Raw genomic sequence first — 17,348 nt, 5'->3', positions numbered from 1 at the left:
TTGCTGCTGTTTCCGACAGGAGGATAAGTCTATCCCTGTTACTCCGTCTGGGCTGAAAGCAGAAGTTCTCACTTCAGTCCTTTAATTAAACCACACATCCCAAACCCCAAACACAGCCCTCCCACCCATGGGCCTCCATTTGCGGGAAGCCAGTGACCTCTCAAGAAGGGCAGGGGCCTGGCCTGAATTACCCAGGTTGCTCCGATACTTCATCTGAAACCTCACTGGCAGCACCTCTGTACTAAAATGGGGAATTTCTTGCCACCTTTCCACACTGCTTTTCCCCCGTGAAAACGTTTGTATTTGTAATAACCACACCTGCTGGTCATGGCTAATGGAACTGACCTGAAGGGACATGAAGAATAAGCCCGTGTCTCTGCCTCCACTGTCACTGTGTTGAGACTTGAGCAAGACCCTTACTGCTGGAAAATCAGGAAGACTGTGATCATGATTGGAGCAGTCAGCTGCAGTGAATTGCACAGAATTGTTACCATCAAGTTCAGTTACCTTGCTTTTTTAAAAAAGAGCTTTTATTGAGGTTGGAAAGAAATGTCTCATTGCATGCCCTGTTGTATGTGTTCAGAGAGCATGTGGCTGTGTGTAACCGTATCCATGTATAACTTTTTCAGTAAAGAAAAAAAACAAACTAGGTTCTTAGGGGAAAAAATAGATCAGCTGTAGACTTTCATCTTACCTAACAAAGTCAAAGTGACAAAATATGGATGGTAAGCAAGCCAAACCCAATTTTTGCCTTTACTGCGAGAACGCTGCTGAGTTGTGGGAGAGGTGGTGATAATTAAGAACACCTTCTCTGTACGTGGCTTATCTCCCCATTTTTTTCCCATTGCGCTTGCGTGTGAGGTCACCGGTGCATGAGCAGAGTCTGTGGTCGCCAAGTTCTTTTGAATGCTGAGAGATACTGATAGACTGTCCCTGATTACCAGCAGAATGTTGGTATTCACCGTGCATTTCGGGTGGTGATGGAAATAACAGGACAGTGAGATGTTTCAGTGATGGCTTGAAGAGACTGGCCCCGAGTATTTCATTACCTGCTTCTATTCTATTTACTAATTCTTTCAAGTGTGCCAGGGAACGTCCCATTATTTCTCATTAATACTTTAGCCAAACACCCTGAAAAGGTGCCATTTGTACTCTGTGTTCTCTTGCTGTTTGCTTAGATTCTTAATATTTTGTTTGTTTTAAACAAATTAATGAAATAGAAATTAAACACACAGTAGAGGATTATTAAAATCAAAGACTGTTTCTCTGAAAAGCTTTATGAAATAAGTCAATTATAGCATAAAATAAAGAGAATATAGACATAAGAATGGAAAGAGCTGCAGGGGTTAATCACTAATACCAGGATATTATGAAGAACTCTGTCAATTAAAATTAAACAAATAATCCATGTAGCAGCCAGCCTTCACCCACTGTGTTGATGCTTCCTAATATCCTTCTTCCCTGTAGCTCAGATGGTAAAGAATCTGCCTGCAGTGCTGGGGACCTGGGTTCAGTCCCTGGGTGGGGAAGATCCTCTGGAGAAGGGAATGGCAATCCGCTCCAGTATCCTTGCCTGGAGAATCCCATGGACAGAGAAACCTAGCAGGTTACAGTCTGTGAGATCGCAGAGTCAGACATGACTGAGCTACCAGCGCGCGTGCACACACACACACGCGCACACACACACACACACACACACACACACACAATCCTTCTGGAATGTCTCATAACTGTACCACAATTTGTTTTCTTATTAGTGGCGACTCAGGTTGTTTTTCTATCAAAACAGTGCTGCTGCGAGTGTGCTACATGTGGTCTGTAAGTGAAGGTTCCTTGGTTCCTTTGGATAAATACCTGGGCACAGAATTGCTAGCTTGCACGTATGCCCATCTCCAACCTCAGTGGACGTCTACAGATTGTTCTCCAGAGTTGTCTAATTGCTTAATTTGATTTTTTAAAATTTCAGTGCCTGAAGACCTCTCACTAGAAGAAAGAGAAGAACTTTTAGACATCCGTCGAAGAAAAAAGGAACTTATTGATGACATCGAGGTAAAAAAAAAAATGTCTTTTCGTTTTTGCTCTTAGGTAAAATTGTAAATCGGGTAGCTTCATGAAAATGTGAAAAAGTGGGTATTTAGTGTGTGCATATTCGAACCACATGGGGAGGCAGGGAGTAGGACTTACCTTGGCTGGTGGAACAGAACTGGTGCTCGCCGGGGTGGAGGAGAAGGCAGGACTGGAGTCTAGAGCGAGTGACGCCTGACTCCAGCATCACAGAGGGCGTCACATGTACTGCCCTTGGAAATTGTAGGATGAGCCCCTGTCTCGTTGACCAGCGTCCCCAGCACCTAGGACACTGCCTAGCAGGTTATTGGCACTCAGGGATCTTTTGAATAAAGGGCTAAACCTATATCGAGTTCTGGCCACGCACCCAGCACCTGCCAGCTGGTGGGAGTAGAAGGACAGATAAACACAGACGGGCGTTGCAGCTTCCACCCTGGTGAGCTCAGGGGACGGGAGGGCTCCCACAGGAGGTGCAGGGGGGTCAGCCACAGTCTCCGAGTCGGAGCGCCTGTGGTATTTGTAGGAATGAATCAGAGGAGCGGCTTCCTGGGGAAGTCGATCGGACGTGCGGCTGCTCTCTGAGCAGCCCCCTAACCACTGGCGAGCCCAAGTCCACTCCGCCTCCCCAGCCACTGGCCGTGGGACTGAGCCGTGTCCAGACAGCAGCTCCTTTGTAGGCGCTCACAGTGTGAGTCTGGAGTGTCCTGGCGCCTAAGATCATAGGGTCTCGATAAAAATTTCCTTGTAGTTGAGAAGACAGTTTGTAAAACTTTTTCTTCTGTGGTTACCTGTCATTCTTGGGAAAGTCAGGTAACCCAGAATGTGTGCTTTGGTTGAAAGTATGTTTTAAGGCTCGCATTCCGATGTGGACGTTCGTGATCACAGTGCCCACGGATTCTCGTGTGGTTCTCACAACCTCACTTCTGCGCTGAGGCCGCCAAGGCCCAGGAGCTCAGAGTTTTCTCAGCGGGGAGGACCCGTCCCTCCGTGAGGCCTGGGCTTGCCTGAGGCCACAGGCAAGAACCTCCTGCCTCCTGGGCTCTGTCCATGGTGCCTGTCTCACCCAGGGCGACAGAAATCATCCAGAGGCGGTGGTTGGGGGCCTGGTACTGACCTGTGTTTGTCTGGCCCAGGCCATCCTGAGAACCTGGGTGCCAGCCATGGCAGATGGGCGTGTGGCGGGGTCTGTTGCTTCCTTTTGCTGTGTCTCTTTTTACCCCTGTGGTTTTACGCACACGCCCTCTAGACTCTGCCTGCTGGGCCCCTCTGCTCTCGTTCTGACGGGAGGTGGGCAGGTGGTCATTTTGTTTGCTCCTGAGTCGGGGTGGCGCTGACTGGGAGGCTCTCTGTGTCGAGAAGCAGTCTTGGTTTCTCCACACTTGTGTTGTTCGGACGCACCCGAGGGCGGCTCGAACCTGGGGTCCTGAAAGGTCTCCGGGAGGCGGAGGCCCCTCTGTCAGCCCCACAGCGCGCGCTGTCTGTCTCGACAGAGGCTGAAGTATGAAATCGCAGAAGTGATGACGGAGATCGACAACCTCACGTCGGTGGAGGAGAGGTGAGCGGCCGTGGCTGCCCCTCCAGCCCGCTGTCCGGCCGAGCTCGGGCCGCCGTGGTGAAGGCAGTGGGGAGGGGGCCGCCTGTGGGGGGCTGGCCCTTCTCCGGCACCCCTCACTGTCCGGCCTTGGCGCTGAGGACGCGGCACATGCCCCTCAGGAGCACCCTGCCCCGACGTGCCCACTCTCTAACCGGGAGCTCTGCTGCTGCTCGGCAGTCCGTCACCGGGAAGGGAAAGAGCCTCGTGGCCGCCCTGAGCTGCACCCACACGGGAGACTGGGGGACCCTCGGGCAGGGGCGCTGGGGGGCTGTGCCCGTTCCATCCCGAGCTGTCCTGTCAGGAAGGGACCCGGACTCCCCGTGCTCTGTGCGGATGTCCAGTAATAGCTTCTTCATTGTTCCACACGCATAGCAAAACGACTCAGAGGAACAAGCAGATCGCCATGGGAAGGAAGAAGTTCAACATGGATCCCAAAAAGGTAAGCGGGCAGGCACGAGCCTGGGTGCAGGTTATTTACAGACAGCCACGCCGTGAGTCCCGGCGCGAGGGCTCCCGTAGGGAGTTTTCTTCAGATACAGCACGTCCGTAGGCGCAGGAGCGGCTCATTTAGCGGGGTGCTCAGGCCGCCGTGAGAGTTTGCCCGCTGCTTCCTGATTCTCTGCTGACAAGCTGTGAGTCAACTCCAGATCATCGGGGGAACAGTTTTGTGAACTTGGTGATGACCTGATATTTGGGATTTGTAACAAGAGGTTTTTTTTTTTTTTTTTTTTTCCTTCTCTTTGGAAGTTGAGTTTACAGAGTAGATGTGACAAGCACTGGAGGGAGATGATCTAACAGGTGGCAGTTTTAAAAACCAGGCCTTAAGTTTAGGTGCAGCTCAGGGGAGGCCGTCCAGTTCGTGGAGAGAGTCAGGTTTTCTCTTAGAACAGACAGCTGAGGGTGGTGTCCCCGCTTGGCCTGAGATGCTTGCTGTCAGGGCCTAGGAATCCGATGCATTCCGCATCACGCCTGCAATAAGGAGGACTAAGGTTTACTGAGAAGGAACTGTCAGGAGCTGTGTGGAGGAAGCACTTAGTCCCTCCAGCGCCCTTCTGGTTCCAGAGAACTACTGGAACATTTCAGAACTGGAGGAAGATCAGCTCCTCAGACTGAAAGGGCTCACCAAATGCCAAGCGGGATATACAGTTTTAAAAGACCTGCACACATCGCTGTATCGAGTGAAATATCAGGAAACTTGTGTATAAAGAGAAGCTCACAAAATTTCCAGGGAGAGACCAGCCTCTCTAAGAAGAAATGAAGATCACGGCCACCTTGTCCTCAGCGTCACTGAATCAAGGATGAAATAATGTTTTCCACAGTCTGTGGAAAAGTGATTTACATTCACCACTAAGACCTTCTCTGGTCTTCAGAAACGGAGTCATTGGGATAGTACATGTCTAAGCCAGAACCCATGGGCGAGATGCTGGATTAAAAAGGCCTTTTCCCAGGTGGTCCAGTGGTTAAGACTCCATGCTTTCACTTCGGGGGGGGTGGGTGGTGGTGGGGCGCGAGGGTTCAATCTCTGTCAGGGAACTAAGATCATACCCAGCAGCACAGCCAAAAAAAAGAGAGAGAGCAAAGAAACCAGCGCTCACAGTAAAGTCTCGCAGCCATGGCCTCACCACGGGCCCCCGGCCACGAACACCCCCAGCAGGGAGGCCGCCGCTGTGGGCGGCTGCCTGGGGGGCTGGCACGGGTGGCCGCTGGGCACCACCCTCGCTGGTATCACAGCCATCGTGGTCACAGGGACCTGCGCCCCAGGGAGCTCCCGCCAGTCTGTGTCTGGGACCTCAGGGGGCCCTCTCCCCAGCTCCCTGCAGTGTGGGGGGCACAGAGTCTACCGTCTCGCTCACAGCCCGTCGAGTCCTCACGATGAGGAACCAGCGAGGCCGTGAGGGGCGGCCCTGCCTCTGACCCCGTGGCATGGATTTGAGGTCAGACAGCCTCTGCCCAGCCCGCCTCCCCTGTCTCCCTCCGTCCCTCCCCCGGGCACCGCCCTCGTCTCCGGCGTTGTTTTCCAGGAATCTGGGTGAGGACAGGGCTCACCTCTCATCAGAACGCTCTGTCCCGGCGTGTGTCTTCACACTCTGAAAATGATACCCAGGTGGCTGCACCCACTTAAGCTCCCACCAGAAATATAGGGCAGTTAATTTAAGACTGTCAGACTTACTGGGTTTCTAAAGTAAACTTTTTTTTTTCTTTTGAAGAATAACATGGTGCACAGATTTTAAACGTACAGCTTGAAGAATTTTAACAAATGCCAAATACATGTGTAACTACAACCCAGACCAAGACGCAGGGCACCTGAGTGTTGGCTTTTTAAAAGTTTACATAGGTGGAATTACAGTATACTGAGTCTTCTTACCCCGTGTCACGTCTGTGGGTTTTATCCATGCCCATGTTTACTCCATCGGGTTCTGTGGTCTTCCATCATGTGAATGTGCTAGAATGTACTTGATGGTTCTGACTGACTGCTGGGTTGTTGCCAGTTTTTAAAAATTCCAAATGAGGCTGTTGGGGACGTTCATGGGTTTAAAAAATTAATAGACTTTTCAGATGGATCGTGCGAGGGAGCCCTGGCCTTGGGCCTTTAGACTTTTAGCTGGAAGGCCATCTCTGCATTTGTAGAAACAACCTCTGGGGCAAATAGACAGCAGAATTCCCTCTTCCTTTAAAAGCTTTCTAATGTGTGTTTTGAAAGCAGCTCAGAAGCTGTGTTGGAGGTAGACTTTTGCTCTCACTGGGCTTCCCGCGAGCCAGAGCACTGCTAGCTTGGGCCCAGCAGGCACTCGTAGAGACTGTGGGCCGGTCCCCGTAGGTCCCCGTGGGTGTGCATTTGACTGCCTGAGCTCGGTGGCGTGGTGACCGATTGTGTGTTCAGCCACAGGTGGCAGGACATCCATGAAGACGGCTCACGCCACAGGCTGTCTTCTCACAGCAGAGGTGGCCTCAGGCATCGTGTGGCGCCCAGGTGGCAGGCCCGGGTTCTGTGCTCTTCCTGCCATTTGCCTGCGTGCCGGCTGCCAGGGCTCCTGCCATCACGTCTGCACTCACGGCAGGAAGGAGGAGAAGGAGCCGTGCTGCTCAGGAGTCCCCTCTTATCAGAAAACGAGCAGCTCTCCCGGGTCCTTCTCACAGACTTCATCTGTCTCTTTGACCCGATCTGTTCACGAGGTCATTTCAAGTTGGAGGGGAGGATAGGGAGGGGTGCTTGGGACCGGCGTTGGGTTGGCCAGCCGCGTATGACGAGCTCCTCTCGTCGTCATGCCACACGCAGCACAGGCCCTTTTCCTGAGCTGGGGAGGTTCTGTGTCGTGGCTCCTTCTGCCTTAATAATGTCTGGTGACATTTAGGAGGGCTTGCTCCTCAGCCTGTGTGTCCTTAGCCCAGCCGCTCGCCAGGAGGCCTGGAAGCACTTTGCTGTGATGGCTGAGATGACTTCGGCGATGGGAGCACCCCCCCCCCCCACCCCCCCACCCCCCGTGCTCTCATGTCAGTTCGGCTGTGTCTGAACCAGTGGTCTCTGGACCTTCCTCAGCGCTGCTTCCTTCACGCTCCTCTCCAGGGAATCCAGTTTCTAATAGAGAACGACCTGCTGCAGAGCTCCCCGGAGGATGTGGCCCAGTTCCTGTATAAAGGGGAAGGCCTGAATAAGACCGTCATCGGGGACTACCTGGGTGAGAGGTGAGTTCAAGGGCAGAGGGCCACCCACCTGCCCAGGGCAACCCTTGCATCAGGGTCTGTCACGTGGGCCCCGGGGGTGCCCGTGCTCCCCGTGTCCTTGTGGCCAGGGGGCAGTCCTGGGGCCAGGTGGGGTCTGCTCCTCTGGGGGGCTCTGCTCACCCCGGGGACTGGGGCAGAACCCAGGAGGCTGCTGCTCAACCCAGAAAGCATCGTGACCTTCTTGGGGTGTTTGGCACAGAAGCCTCGGCTCTCTCAGCGGTCGTCTTGCCCCCATTAGCTGGGGGTATGAGGAAGACTTAATGTTGCAAAATAGCAACTGCCTACACCTTGATAAACAAATTTAACATACTCCCTAGCAAAAATCCAAGCTAATTTCTTTGTAGAAGTTGACAAGCTCATCCCATAATTCATACAGAAATTCAAGGAACCCAGAATAGCCATAGCCATCTTGGAAAAGAAGAACAAAGTTGGAAAACGTACACTTCCCAATTAGAAAACAGACTAAAAGCTCCACTAACGAAGAAAGTCTGGTGTGCTGGTGTAAGAACAGACATATAGGTCATGGAACAGAGTTGAGAATCCAGAAATAGATCCTCACATAGACCATCAAAGGAGGTGCCAAGTCTGTTTGGGTGGGGGAGATAGTCCCTCAAGCACACGGTGCTGAGACTGCTGGATAATCCACATGCAGAAAAACGGCACTGGATCGCTCACCAAAGACCTAGACACAAGCACTGAAACTGTAAGAAGAAAACCTAGTGATGAATCTCTGTGACCTTCGATGAGGAAAAGGTTTCTTAGATATGACAGCAAAAGAGAGAAACAGAATCATTAAATTCCAAAACATCAGTTGCTTCGTAGGACATCATCAAGAAAGGGAGAAGACAACCCACAGGATAGGAGGAAGTATTTGTAGATCAGAAATAAATCTAATCAGGACTTGTATCCGGTGTATTATAAAAAGAATTCTTACAACTCGGTCATAAAGAGTCGTCAGATAGGCAAAGGGTCTGAATAGACATTCATCCAGAGAGGATATACATGCATAGGTGTATGATGGGGACTTCCTGGCGGTCCAGCGCAGGGGACGCAGGTCCAGCGCAGGGAACAGAGATCCCACGTGCCATGGGGAAACTAAGCTTGTTCCTCGAGCACTGTAGCAAAGCGCCCGTGCAGCCAGAACACACAGGCGTGTGACAAGGCCACAGGCACAGTGGCCAGTAAGCACATGGGGAGATGCTCAACATCATGAGTCATCAGCGAAATGCAGTCAAAACCATGGTGAGGTAGCCGTTGACATCCACTAGGAATGGCTGTCATTACAGAAGATCATAAATGTTGGTGAGGATGTGGAGAAATTGGAACCCTCATGTGGCTATAAAAAAAACAATGGTACAACCATTTTGGAAAGTCATTGGCAGTTCTTCCAAATAGTGAACTTACCATGTGACCGAGTAACTACTGATATTCTACTAAACTCTGCTCGGTTTAGTTTGTAAGAGCTCGTTATTAATGGCAGGCATCACCTCCAAACCGTCTTCCTCTCTGAGCCCAGGACCTCGCCTTCTGGCTCGTGACCCTGGAGGAGCCGTTTCCTGGCTCTGAGCCTCAGAATCCCACCTGGGAGGCGGGAACGGGACTAGCGCCTGCTTCGTGGTGGCCCTGAGCTTGAGACTCTGCACCACGCACCTGGGTGGGCGCCTTAGCACTCCGCACAGGGGACTCTGAACCTTGGCAGTCGGGCTCATATTTGGGGTCTTCTCCTGACTCGTACTGATTGTGACGTAAATGCCACATCCTACTGGGTCTCCTTTGTGCTCAGCCTGAAAACAAACGCACCGTGAAAAATAACTTGTCTTTTAGTCATATGACATTAAATCTCTTGAACACTTGCTTTAGGAAATGTCTAGTAAGACGACTGAAATGACATGCAGTGAGGCTGTAAAGTCCATTTTCTTTTCTAGGGATGAATTTAACATTAAAGTTCTTCAGGCTTTTGTGGAACTCCACGAGTTTGCTGATCTCAACCTCGTACAAGCCTTAAGGTGAGCGTTCATCCCCTGCGCAGTGAAGGGAGGCTGGGCGGGCGAGTGGCCCGGCAGTGCCGGGCGGTGACCCTCCGGGTAAGTCCGCTGCCAGAGGGAGGGACGGGGGCCGGGCCTCCCCTGCCTCCTCGTGGCCCCGGTTCTGGCCCCGCTCCCGGTCGCTCCACCTTCGCTCTCTGCCTGGTCTCTGGCAGCTGTGGGTGCCCCCCTCCCACTTCTGGGTGCAGCCTCAGTGCCACCAGGCCTGGGCCCATGACGCCACATTCGGCTCTGCCCACTAACCGCGTGGAGGCCCAGCGTGTGCCCGGGAGGCCGCCCTGGCCCGTGCTCCCAGCCTCGCTGGCGGGTGCTGCCCTCCGCCGGTCTCCCGTGTCCTCTGCCGCAGCGCCCCCTCCTGGTGACTGCTCCCCCAGCCGTGGACCGCGGTGGCCGCTGCCTTGCTGTGGGCTTGGCCCCTGGCTTTGGCTGAAGGCCGCTCTGGCGGGTCCAGTTTTAGATTCCGTGTTTTGAAAACTGTATCTCGGGGAGGGGCAGGCCTGGCAAGTCTGGGGTGCGGCCATGAGGACCCTGTTCTCTCCATCAGCTGCGGGGGCTCCCGCGGATGGGTGGGGAGTGCAGACAGCAGGGGCGCCTCGGTGTCCAGGGGGTCAGCGGCTTCTGCTGCCTGGACGGGGCCTCTGGTCTTGGAGATGCCCACCCCGCCCCCACCACCCCTCTCCCCGGGTTCTCGCCCCTGCAGGCAGTTCCTCTGGAGCTTCAGGCTGCCGGGCGAGGCGCAGAAGATCGACCGCATGATGGAGGCCTTCGCTGCTCGCTACTGCCTGTGCAACCCCGGCGTCTTCCAGTCCACGGGTGAGTGCGCGCGGTGGGAGCGCGGTGGGTGGAGGATGTGTGGGGTTGCCCAGGCTGGGCCGGCGCTGACGGCCCGCGGCACTGACCCCCCAGACACATGCTACGTGCTGTCCTTCGCCATCATCATGCTCAACACCAGCCTCCACAATCACAACGTGCGCGACAAGCCCACCGCCGAGCGCTTTGTCACCATGAACCGTGGCATCAACGAGGGCGGGGACCTCCCCGAGGAGCTGCTGCGGGTGAGCCGCGCCGCCGTGTCCCCCTCCTCCCCGTGCGCCCTCCCCGTGTACCCCCAGGTAGCCCCCCACGCCCCCCGTGTCCCCCTCGTCCCGTCCCCACCTCTGTGGCTCAGGAGCGTCAGGCCCTGCCCTTGCGCCCAAGTCTACGCCTTTAGAGAGTCCCCGGGCGCGCCCCTGGGGGCTTCGCGGGGTGGCTGGTCGCGCTCGGCCTGAGCCCCCACCGCCCCCTCCCTGCGCAGAACCTGTACGAGAGCATCAAGAACGAGCCGTTCAAGATCCCCGAGGACGACGGCAACGACCTGACGCACACGTTCTTCAACCCCGACCGCGAGGGCTGGCTCCTGAAGCTGGGTGAGCAGCGGTGCCGGGGGCGGGACCCCGCCGTGGCCCCTCTGCCTGCGCCCGCCCGCGCCGCAGCCCCCGCCGCAGCCCCCGCGGTGCCCGGAGCGCCTCCCCGCGCGGCCAGAGGCGGCGGCTCCCCGAGGTCCCCGCACACCGCCCCCTAGCGGCCAGGCGCGCCCGCCGTGGGGTCTGCTCCGGCGGCAGCGCCGCCCCCCCGGGCGCCGGCCGCCTCTCTTGGTTCGGTGTGGCTGACTTTTGATGCGTGGTTTAAATGTGCCTTCTTGTTGTTTTCCTTCTGCCTGTGGCTCCCACCTTTCTGTTCTGTGACGGGCTGTCCCTGCTTGTCCTGCGTTAGGAGGTACGTACCCAGCGGCTTCTTGCTCCTTGCCAGCTGCCCTCTCCTCTCCTCTCTCTCTGTCGGTTCGTGTGAAGCTCCGACTTGCCTGCCATCCATCTGGCCCTCGTGGCTTCCGACGTGCCGGGCTCACTTCATCCTCCACGCAGGGCCAGGTGCCGCGGCCGCGTCGCCCCTCTGCGGCTGGGCGAGGAGTGAGGGACCGAGGCGCGTGGAGATGCCGAGCGGAGACCAGCTCGCCCCTCCGCGTCCTTGGGCCTGAGCGCATCGCCCGCCGCCCATCCCGCTAACCAGGCGGTGCGTGTTTGCACCACCTGTGCAGAGTCCAGGCGCGTGTGTTAGAACGCGGGTGCTCTCATCTGACCTCGGAAGCTAAGCAGGGCCAGGTTTGGTTAGTACTTGGATGGGAGAAGCGTGTTAAGAACTTCTTGACTATTGACAAATAAGCAGAAGAGCATCTATATTTTCTGGGCCATCTTAGGGATCGGTAGGGAGCTGTCATTCTGGTGGGGGTTGAGATTCCTCCTTCTGGTGACATTAGAGCCTGTGAGATGAGGCAGATGACACAGGCACTCTGCAGACAGTGTGTTGGACACTGGGGCCTACAGGAATGCTGGTGGTTTGAGTCTTTAACCGAGAGAGGATGAACATGGCTCTGGTGACAGTGTGGCCGGTGTAAGGGTGTGTAGCACGGGGCGGCTGTCCTGATTTGGGATCCAGCTCTGATCTTTCTCTGGCTGTGCCAGGGTTTGGAAGACTTCTGGATCTTTGCCTAAAAAGCCAGAACCGTAGCAATGGCCCTGAGTAATGCCCGAGTGACCTTCCAGATGCACCAGGCTTTGAGATCCCACCCAGCCTGGGGGCCCGGGATGAGGGCACAAGGAAGGTGCCCAGAAGAGCAGCAGCTGCACTTGGGCCTTTCCTGTTGTGTGTTGCCAGCAAGCACCCCCTTGGGTGGTGACAGCACAGGCCCTCCTGGCAGCCAGGGTGCCCCCAGTGCCAGCTGGGTGGCTCTGAAGACTGAAACAGATGTCTGACATCAGGGCTTGTGTTCCAGCCTGTCATCTGGTCATGCAGATAACTGGACCGCAGCGTTGGGGGAGAGCCCCAACATGAGGCACAGGGCCGGTTGGTGCCCAGGGGCCTGGGGTCTGCTGTCCCCCCATTACCGTGCCCCCCGCTGTGTCCTCAGGCCCAAGGCTGAGGGCCACAGAGCTGGTTGATGGCACAGGTCTCACCTGCAAACCGGAGCCTCAGCCCCCGGGGCCGCTCTGCTCTGAGTTGTTAGCATTCCCCTGGGTGTCCAGCACACGGCCGACTGGTCAGCGCGCCAGATTCCTGCCTATGGTTCTGACCCCACGAAGGGTCCCTGGGTGTCGGTCCCCTAGGGACCCAGGAGGTGGGTGCTGAGGGAGTGTTAGGCTGGGCCTGGGTGCACACCTGTACTTGGTGAGGACACACATTCCTGGGTCCCTGAACGGCCTGCACACGCAGGCAGAGAAGTCAGAACTGTGGCCACGCATGTGCTAGGTTAGGAACTGGCAGTCCCAGCGTGAACTTGCTTGGGGGTTTGTTGTCGTAAGTTAATCTTAGAGGAGACGGTGCTTAGAGGTGCCCCACCAGAGCAGAGCGTGGTGATGGTGCTTAATGATGGTCCTGTAAATACCGTGTAGTCACTGTGTTTTGAGAGTGAGTCAGTTGTGTTAATACAGACAGGAGTGTGGTTGGCGCAGAGCTGGCATGGAGAAGAGGCTTGCGTGGTATGCACGAGAGCCTGTGTCTGCTAACAACCATGCAGGCAGCAGGCGTTTACAAAGAGAAAAGGGCTGCTTCTACCCATACTAGTCAGGAGCAGCCAGGCTGCTTCCTGCAGGGGTGTGTGTGTGTCTGTGTGTGTGTGTCCCCTTGTTCCGAAGCCCAGCCACAAATACATGCATGAGCAGGGCTGCTCCGTCTCCTGCAGCAAAACCTGCTGGAGCTCAGAGACCACGAGTATCACTGCCGCCACCCTGAAAGGGGGGCCCGGGGCTGGCCCAGGCTCAGGGGTCCACCTGACCACACACCTCTGTCTCAATGCCCACTGCCCCCGGCCCAAGAGGCTCACCTGGTCTCAAGAGCTGGGCCAGGGGTTGGGCTCCTCCAGACGTGCCACTGAACTTGGGTGTAGCAGGGCAGGATTCTAGGTGCAGAAGAGCTGAGAGGCCTTCCAGGAGAACAGAGAGACTTGCCCATGGTTCAGGACAACACCTCGAGGGGATGGAGGCGGAGGCCTTGGGGGTTGGAGGCATGAAGGGGCCTCAGGGTCTGAGGGCCCCCAAGGACAGCAGAATTGGGACAGATGCTTCTGACAGGGATGGAAAGTGAGATTTAGGGGAGCAGGGGAACCTGGGGACCCTCTTCACAGCATGACTGAGGCTGCTGCCCCACATGCCTGCCCTGCCTGCCCAGCCAGCCTGTGGCCATCATGAGGACAGATGTCTCATCGGTGACCCAAGGGTGAGGGTCCCAGTCTCCGAGGACCCCTCAGTGGCACTGACACCGCAGGCGGGGCTCCCTCCCTGCGGCTGGGTGTCCGCATGTGTCTCCTCCCCGCAGATCTCCCCAAATGTCAGCCCTTGTGCCTTGATTCCCGGACAGCCTTCATGTCCCCCCGTCCCCGTCTGCGCTCCTCAAGCTCCCAACAGCAGGGACCAGGTCCGTGACCCTCAGCCATGAGGGTCTCACCTGCCTGCGCCAGGGGAGCCAGGGGGCGGGGCAGCCGCTGCTTGCCTCCTGCCGGTGGATTGCAGACGTCTGTCACCAGGGGCATGTTCTCTCTTTCAACTTTTGTTTTTACACTTCATGTCGGAAGCAGAGACTAGAAATAGACATGGAAGCCAGTTGGTTTCTGCTGAATATTTGAGGGTAAAAGATTTTCTTTTCTGTAGTATAAGGAGAGTAGGTGCACATGAGCTGTGTGTGTATGTGTGTGTATATGCATGTGTGTCCCAGATCTTGTTAAGAGCTTAATTCAATCTAATAATTCCCTGGGCCAACGCCATAATCGATTTTGATGCATCCCAGGGCTGCCCCAGGTCCTCAGTAATGCGATGACAGCCCTGACGTAACGGGATTAAGTCCTGGACAGACCGGCAGCGGCGCTGACTTCATCCTGTTGTCATTTCCATGTGGGGAAATTAAGACCATTCATCACGACTAACTCTTGCAGGAAGCAGACTTGGGAAACGCTCGGGTCATCTGGGTGCCCTGCAGGCGGGCGGGGGTGCATGCGGGCTCCGGCAGCCACGGGGGGCCAGGCCGCACACCGTGGCCAGGATCTGGGGCAGAACGTGAAACGTTTTCATTAAGGAGGAAGCCTGAAACCCAGTTCAGCCCCAGTGGCATTTCTGAAAAGCACAGTAGCTCGTGTAGGGCCTGCGTGGCCCAGACTCACGGGGTCCCTCTGCTCTTAGGGGGGCGCGTGAAGACCTGGAAGCGGCGCTGGTTCATCCTCACCGACAACTGCCTCTATTACTTTGAATACACGACGGTAAGCGCGGGGCTGCGGGTCCTCCAGGTCGCGGGACCCTCGGTGGGGGGGGGGGAGACTGGCTGAGCACTCTTGTCCCCCAGGATAAGGAGCCCCGGGGAATCATCCCGCTGGAGAACCTGAGCATCAGGGAGGTGGAGGACCCGCGGAAACCCGTAAGCTGGCTTCCCCGCCGCCCTCCTTTCTCTCCCGCTACCCCAGCGCCTGGTGACAGCCCTGTCTGTCTCCACCAGAACTGTTTCGAGCTGTACAACCCCAGCCACAAAGGGCAGGTCATCAAAGCCTGTAAGACAGAGGCGGACGGCCGGGTAGTGGAGGGCAACCACGTGGTGTACCGCATCTCGGCGCCCAGCCCGGAGGAGAAGGAGGAGTGGATGAAGTCCATCAGGTGCGCGGAGGCGGGGCTTGGGCTGTGGGCGTGTCGGGGCGGGGCCTGCGCGCTAGGTAGGCCAAAGGGGGCGGGCTCTAGTTTGTGGGCGTGTCAGGGGCGGGGTCGGGCGAGTGAGGCCTGAGCTGGGGCTGCCAGGGGGCAGGGGCGGGGCCTGGGGTTGTGGGCGGGCCCGAAGCGCGGGGCCTGGGGTGGGGGGGTCGCTTTTGAGAGATGGGGCCTTGTGTGTAGGGACTGCCCCTCCCATCCTAATCCAGTTTTTTTATCCTCTCTCTCCCAGAGCGAGTATCAGCAGGGATCCTTTCTATGACATGTTGGCCACGAGGAAAAGGAGGATTGCCAATAAGAAATAGTGCTTTCCTGGTCTGAGCAGCAGGTAAAAGTAAACTGAAACCCCACAGCAGAGTGACTGGGGGGCTCCCCGCGACACCCTGGACCACCCCAACGGCCTGCCCTGTCTCTTCCGGGACCGCAGCCCCTGCTGATCTCAAGAGGCCTTGTCGCCCCTTTCCGCCGCCACCCTCCCGGCTCCGAGGACATTCTTCTCGAAGGCCCGGCCAGCAGCTGCGCCTGGTGGTCCAGCCTTGAGTATCCGCGGGGCAGACAAGAGGCCACATGTGCTCCTTGGTGGCAGTGGCGGTGTTGGCCGTTCTGGAAGCCGCTGTTTTGTATCATAACAGGAAAGGAAAAGCTACCACTTTTTTATTGAGTTTTTTTTCTCAGATATATAGGATTATAGCTTTTATACGCCTTTTTATATTCTGAAATTATAATGAAAGATACTTTCTAACAGTAGTATTTTTAGAATGGCAGCTATAAATTTAACTTCTGGACACACGTATATACTGTGCACTGAGAACAAGTTACATACACACATATGCAGCAATGGGGAGTTGGGGGCCGTGCTCAAGGGGAACCCGAGGGCGCCCCCTGGCGGAGGGAGACGCCCGTGTCCTTGAGGACACGCACTGGGTAGCGGTCCAGTGGGGTCCAGTGGGTCCTGGACCCCAGGGCTCCGGGGGTCCAGTCTTCTGAGTCATCCAACTCAGTCTTCATGGCCCCACAGATAACTTTTCTAAAGACACAAATCATTAAATTTTGGTTTGGGGTGTTTATCCTGTAACTGCTGAATCCCAGGACGGACAGTGTATGTGTTGAACCACATGAAACTGCTCACATTTGACCCATTTCTGACACCCACAAATAGCAGCGTCACGTGGTCCAACCAAACCCATGGTTCAGGCCAGCTGTGACCACTGTCTTCAGTACTTAAGGCCTGTTGGCCAAACGAATGGTTATAATGATTCAATCAGATGTATTAATGTAATGTGTAGACATGTAAGGAAGTGGAAATAATTAATCTTCCTCCATGTTTCGAGAGATTTGATCTATTACAGGAAGGGAAAGAGCAGGCTGGCGGATGAAGGCATATAGCACGTAGGCTTTTCTGTAAATAGTTTAAAACCCCAAACACGCACTGGTGGTCGGATCGACTGGAGAAGATCCCTGACCAGGTGGTTGTCAGGTGCTGCTGGCTGAATAAGAGGTGCTCAAGCATGTGGTGAGGAGCTGGGTCCATCACGCCGCAGAGATGGCCCAAGGTGCACAGGTGGGACATTCGGGGCGGGGCCAGTGACATGCTTTTTATTGTAAGTTTCATTTCTACCACCAGGACCTCCGCATGTTATACGGACTCCCTCGCCCACATGGGCTTGTTTCGGTGGAGGGTCCCTTCCCTGGGGGGCCTACTTTCCCTGCCCTACCGCAAAGGCACCCACCCTGTTCATTTTGCACATTTGAGAGGTCATCACCTTTCCTGTGCAAAGGCCAGGTTCAAGAAAAACCACCTCAGTCTATGCGTGGAGAGGTAAAACAGAAAACGTTTCCTAGGAGTTGCCTTGAGGCTGAGACTGAATGGCTGTGGGCCCTCAGCCTCGTGCAGCTTAAAGTCACACTAGACTGCAAAGGGGGCCACGCACAGGACTCTCCACCAGGCATCAAACTGACTTTTTCGGTTCATTCCCAAGTGTTTAGGCTTTGCTACTGTACCGATACCTCAGATTCAAACCTCTAGTTCTGAGAAAGGCAAGTCAGCATTCTTGAAACGCCTGACTGGCATATATGCAACTCTGGCCCGTCTTCCGTGAAAAGACGCTGCCTAGACCACCCGACCAAACACTGCTGACGACGACTGGCAGCGCCCTCCCCTCGGGCCGGCCCCACTCCCGGGTTGCCTGGGCCGCCGGCTCCATC

The 17,348-nt window shown here is 55.7% G+C and overlaps 1 protein-coding gene across 1 annotated transcript in view; it reads left to right on the top strand.

Annotated features, from left to right (window-relative positions):
* Window positions 1-15,789, top strand: part of CYTH3 (cytohesin 3) — a 62,248-nt gene extending 46,459 nt beyond the window's left edge. Inside the window, exons 2-13 of the mRNA XM_061153746.1 lie at window positions 1,967-2,049; window positions 3,555-3,619; window positions 4,031-4,097; window positions 7,224-7,342; window positions 9,307-9,387; window positions 10,127-10,239; window positions 10,333-10,481; window positions 10,721-10,832; window positions 14,631-14,707; window positions 14,791-14,862; window positions 14,941-15,095; window positions 15,376-15,789. Of these exons, the coding sequence (XP_061009729.1) occupies window positions 1,967-2,049; window positions 3,555-3,619; window positions 4,031-4,097; window positions 7,224-7,342; window positions 9,307-9,387; window positions 10,127-10,239; window positions 10,333-10,481; window positions 10,721-10,832; window positions 14,631-14,707; window positions 14,791-14,862; window positions 14,941-15,095; window positions 15,376-15,448 (1,166 nt within the window). The 3' untranslated portion in view covers window positions 15,449-15,789. The remainder of the gene's footprint in view (window positions 1-1,966; window positions 2,050-3,554; window positions 3,620-4,030; window positions 4,098-7,223; window positions 7,343-9,306; window positions 9,388-10,126; window positions 10,240-10,332; window positions 10,482-10,720; window positions 10,833-14,630; window positions 14,708-14,790; window positions 14,863-14,940; window positions 15,096-15,375) is intronic.
* The last annotated feature ends 1,559 nt before the right edge of the window (window positions 15,790-17,348 follow it).

Source organism: Dama dama, chromosome 10 (genome assembly GCF_033118175.1).
Source record: "Dama dama isolate Ldn47 chromosome 10, ASM3311817v1, whole genome shotgun sequence".
Classification (NCBI taxonomy): Eukaryota; Metazoa; Chordata; class Mammalia; order Artiodactyla; family Cervidae; genus Dama; species Dama dama.
This window is presented reverse-complemented; position numbering and strand designations above follow the sequence as displayed.